The sequence below is a fragment of the Cystoisospora suis genome (assembly GCF_002600585.1).
Source record: "Cystoisospora suis strain Wien I chromosome Unknown contig_1837, whole genome shotgun sequence".
Classification (NCBI taxonomy): Eukaryota; Apicomplexa; class Conoidasida; order Eucoccidiorida; family Sarcocystidae; genus Cystoisospora; species Cystoisospora suis.
Genome location: NW_027154637.1, coordinates 1 through 4,386, shown reverse-complemented (window position 1 = coordinate 4,386; position 4,386 = coordinate 1). Strand labels below are relative to the sequence as shown.

Below are 4,386 nucleotides of genomic sequence, written 5' to 3'. Positions count from 1 at the left end.
AGGAGAGAGAGAGATACACAGGGCATAGACAGATAGATGAAAGGTACGTAGACAGATAGATAGCTTCAAGGTAGATCAAAGAGGATAAAAGGTTAAGATAGACATAACCTATTCGAGATAGGGACGTTCAAGATCGATAGGTAGATAATTAAAGAGAAACTGTATGTACATCGTACGCGAGTGCACAGACAAGTTACGTGTATTTTTCTTCCTTTTTCCTCCCTTTTTCGGTCTCTCTGTAAGCATTGATCTTTCCTCTACACATTAACCGACAAACAAAATACATACAGGGAGAAAGAGAGAAACAGGTAGCTACAGATACACACATATATATATATGCCCATATATATGTACATCTTGTGTATATCGTATGTATAGATATAGATGTGGATGATAGAAAAATCCTACAGACATTTCTCATGGAAGAAAAAGGTAAGTCCTCCGGGTATGGTGACGTGGTGTACATACACCGACAGTGGGGTGTATGTACACCACAGAATTCTTATGATTGTTGTGAGGTGTATAGACACCTGACTAACACGAAATTAAACTGTCCATTCTCACTAGGAATAAGCTCTGAAAAGAACCTTCTTCTCACTCTCTGCTTCTTCATTAGCTCCAATGAACTCTCTTTTCTTTCTTTCCTTTCTTTCTTTTTGTTCACTAGGAGCTCTGGTCACTTCTCCACTTCATTCAGCCTGATCTCTTTACAACTTCTGAAACCTTTGTCGCGGCTTTCTGTTCCTCTTCTGCCTCTTCATATCTCTCTCAGTCTCCTTCTTCTTCTTCTTCCGCAAGCCAATTTCGAACAAAGAAAGAACGAGGAGAAGAAGAAGAGGAAGAAGAAAAGAAGAGACAAGATAGAGATGCATTAGATAAGAGAGAGAGAAAAAAGAATTTTAGAGTTCAGAGACTAGGCAGGCAAAATCGATCTCTCCTCCATCGCTTAATCTCCACTTTCGTTCTCAGACGAACCATCCAACAGGTACAAACAATCAACACACACTCCACCTCTCTCTCTTCTTCTTCTTCTTCACAGTCACGTCTTTTCTTTCTTTCTTATCTCTTTCTTTCTTGTCTGTGACGGCAGGAGCTCTCTGCATGTGTTTCGCGAGTTCATGTTATCTTCACGCCTCCTATCTTCATCACGTACCACATATATAGACATACATACATATAGACATATATATATAGACAGGTAGATAGATAAAGATGAATAGGCTAATGCATATGAATGGATAGATATGTATATCTTCATATAAGGCGGCAGTCATGTCATTCATAGGAGGTATGCGTGTATACTGGGGTGTGAAGAGTCGCGTGTTCTCTTGTAGGGTTTCACTTCCTCTCTTCGCAAGGTTCTTTTCGCCCTTTGAAAGTTCCTCTCTCTCATCCTCTCTCAATTCATCTTTCTCTTCCAAAGATACAGACACATAAATATCTATCTATCTATCAGTATCTGTATCTCTATGATATATGTAACTCTTTGTATGTACCTTCTTTCTGTCCTTCTTATTCTTTCTTTCTAGATCTTTTTTTCTGCCGCTTGATCTCTCCTTCCTGATGTATATGTTTGCCTGTAGGTGAAGACGTGCTGGACTCTTCCTCCTTGCGTGGAGCTAATCTTTTTTCTTCCTTTAACTTCTCTTCAGAAGAAGCTCTACATATGGCTTTTAACACGAGAGAATGAAGTGCTTCTCCGTCTGCAGTCTCAGGTGGGTATGGAAATTCACAGGCTCGCATGAAGCACATTAGGAAGCGCACACATATGTCTACCCATGATCATCCTCTTAGATACCTACACATACACAGACATAAAAGAAAGAAAGAAAGAGATTTATGTAGGTGCCGGGTTGTGGAGAAGAAGGAGAAGAAGAGGGAGGACGAGATGGCGTGAAGAAAAATAGGGAGAAGATCTATGGAGATGTCTGTAGAGTCTCAGTCGACATTTTTCTTTGAGAATGAAATACAGGGAATTCTTTGGTCGTTCTTCTTGACTACTCGATCTCTCTCTCTGCTTACCTTACACCTTGCGCGGAGATGCATACAGACACATGCAAATCCATGAACTTCTATATCTATACATATGCGCAGCTAAAATATAAATCAGCTAAACAGAAAGAAGTAGAAGCACACACGCGTGGACAGGCAGATACCTACATACAAGGGATCAAACATAGATAGAGAGATTGAAGATAGATAGACCAAAGGTAGGTAGATAGGTGAGGAGAAGGAGAGAAAGAAAAGAGAGGAGAGAAGAAACGAGGAGAGGAGTGGGATTTTCGTGTAGAGAGAAAGAATTGAAGCTTTTCTGTTTTCATCGGATTGCATGCATGCATGCGTTTGCGCGCCTTTCATAATTTGTGCTTTCAGAAGAAAGAAGATCGAGGAAAGGAAGCTCGAGAATGCCTGCTTGACGAAGAAACGAAGAAGAAAGAAGAAGAAAAGAACGATCTAGTGACATCTCAGACAGCTACACAAATCATCGGCAATTTGAGAAGTGAGCCAAAGAAGAAAGAAAGAAGAAAGAAAGGGAGCTATTTATTTCAGCGTGTTTGAGAGAGGTCTCCGAGAAGAATGCTTTTATATCTTTGAGTTGCGCGAATGGGAAATTCAGTTGGAGCAGACGGAACGCGGTGTATATACACCCCAGACATGTAGCTCTATATATTTGGGCATGCAACTCTATATTGTGTGTGTCTTATGTATCTATATGCGTATATATATATATATATATATATATGTGCATGTAGGTGAGTATACATGTATATGTGTGTAGGCGGTCTATTCAGGTGTATCGAGAGAGAGAGAGAGAGGTCTGTTTGGGTAGTCTCCATATGGAGCTGAGGTTTGTAGTCTCATTCACCTTCTACAATTCTCTGCTGTATATACACCTCGCTTCGTCATAGCCGTGATCGTTTTTTCTTTTGTTCCTGAACGTAACGTGTCTCCTTTCTTTTCTCTCTTCATACATACATGTAGACCCATACAATGCTACTGTATAGAATCTGCATGCACCATCGTGTATCGGTCATATCTACGCATGCAGTCCATGCATGTGTAGATATGACTGTGTGTCTAGATACATCTCCTTGGAGTCCTTCTTTCTCACGTGAAACCCATTTGGGTGTATGTACACCACCGTATGATCATGATTTTCTTCATTCTTTCTTTCTTTCTTTTTGTCCTTCCTTCTCTTCTTTCGTTCATTCTTTCTTTCTTTCTTTAGGCATGCAGAACCTGTTTATGCAGTTAAGAAAATGCTGTAACCATCCAGCTCTTTTCTGCCTTGGAGGAGGCAATGCCTACCCGTCTCTTTCTTCATCTTCATCTTCTTCTTCTTTTCTTCCTCGTACTAATAGTCGTCAGGATGAGAATAGTAGCCCTAGTAGTAGTAGTAGTGCTTCTCTTTATTTTCCTACCTTTCTTCGTTCACGCATGGAAGAGGGTGATAGAGGGAGTGGGGAGGCATCGATCTTATGCGATCCGGAGAGTCTTTTAAGAGATTCTATGAAATTCCAAGCACTCCAGGTGATCGTGCAATTTTACTTGAGAAGACAGGAGAAAGTCGTGGTCTTCAGTTTCTCAACCGTGATGCTCGATCTTGTTGAAGATTTCCTTTATGAACAGGGTGTATATACAGCTCGTCTAGATGGAAGAATGAACGATGAGGAAAGAAGACAAGCTCTTCATGCATTTCTTTCTACGGTGAGATTAGGGACATCTCTTCTCTTCTCCTTGTTCTTCTTTTCTTTCTTCTTCTTTTCTTTGTCGATCTCTTCATATTTCTACTTAGATAATTTCGTGTATAGAAGTCTCGACTCCCATGAAACACACTTTCCCTATGCATGCAGATGGATGTATGTATTTGTATGTATGTATGTATGAGTATATATGTGTACATATATCTATCTATTTATATCAGGCATACAGATTAATCGATAGATAAACGGAGACAGAGAGATAGAAGGTAGAGTAATAGATGAAAGATAGGTAGATGGATTAAAGACAGATACATCAAAGATAGATAGATAGATAGGCACGTAGATTAAAGATCAAAACATGAAATAGAAAGATAGATCAAAGATAGGTAGGTAGGACTGTGTATCCTTTGCGTTGTCGAGCTCGAGTATATATGGTGACTCTCTACGCTACAAGGAGAATAAAGAGTGATCAATGATCTTTCTCTTTCTCTTCTTCTTCATCACCCCCATTTCTCTTCTCTGCTACCTCTCATCTGCTTTCAACCCCCATCCATCCCCATCCCTCTCTCTACATCTCATCTAAGATTTCTTTTCTCTCTCTCTTTCTGTTCTCTTCTTCTGTCTCTTTTCTCCCTTCTGATCAGCCTTCCTCTCCTTCTTCTTCTTCTCCTTCTTCTGACTC

At 40.1% G+C, this 4,386-nt stretch overlaps 1 protein-coding gene across 1 annotated transcript in view; it reads left to right on the top strand.

The window, feature by feature from the left end:
- The window catches only part of CSUI_004078 (swi2 snf2-containing protein), a gene marked incomplete at both ends in the record, with an annotated part of 11,421 nt that extends 7,037 nt beyond the window's left edge, over positions 1–4,384 (top strand). The window contains 5 exons of the mRNA XM_068064273.1: positions 668–985; positions 1,584–1,715; positions 2,374–2,500; positions 3,230–3,708; positions 4,349–4,384. Of these exons, the coding sequence (XP_067923751.1) occupies positions 668–985; positions 1,584–1,715; positions 2,374–2,500; positions 3,230–3,708; positions 4,349–4,384 (1,092 nt within the window). The remainder of the gene's footprint in view (positions 1–667; positions 986–1,583; positions 1,716–2,373; positions 2,501–3,229; positions 3,709–4,348) is intronic.
- Positions 4,385–4,386: the final 2 nt, after the last annotated feature.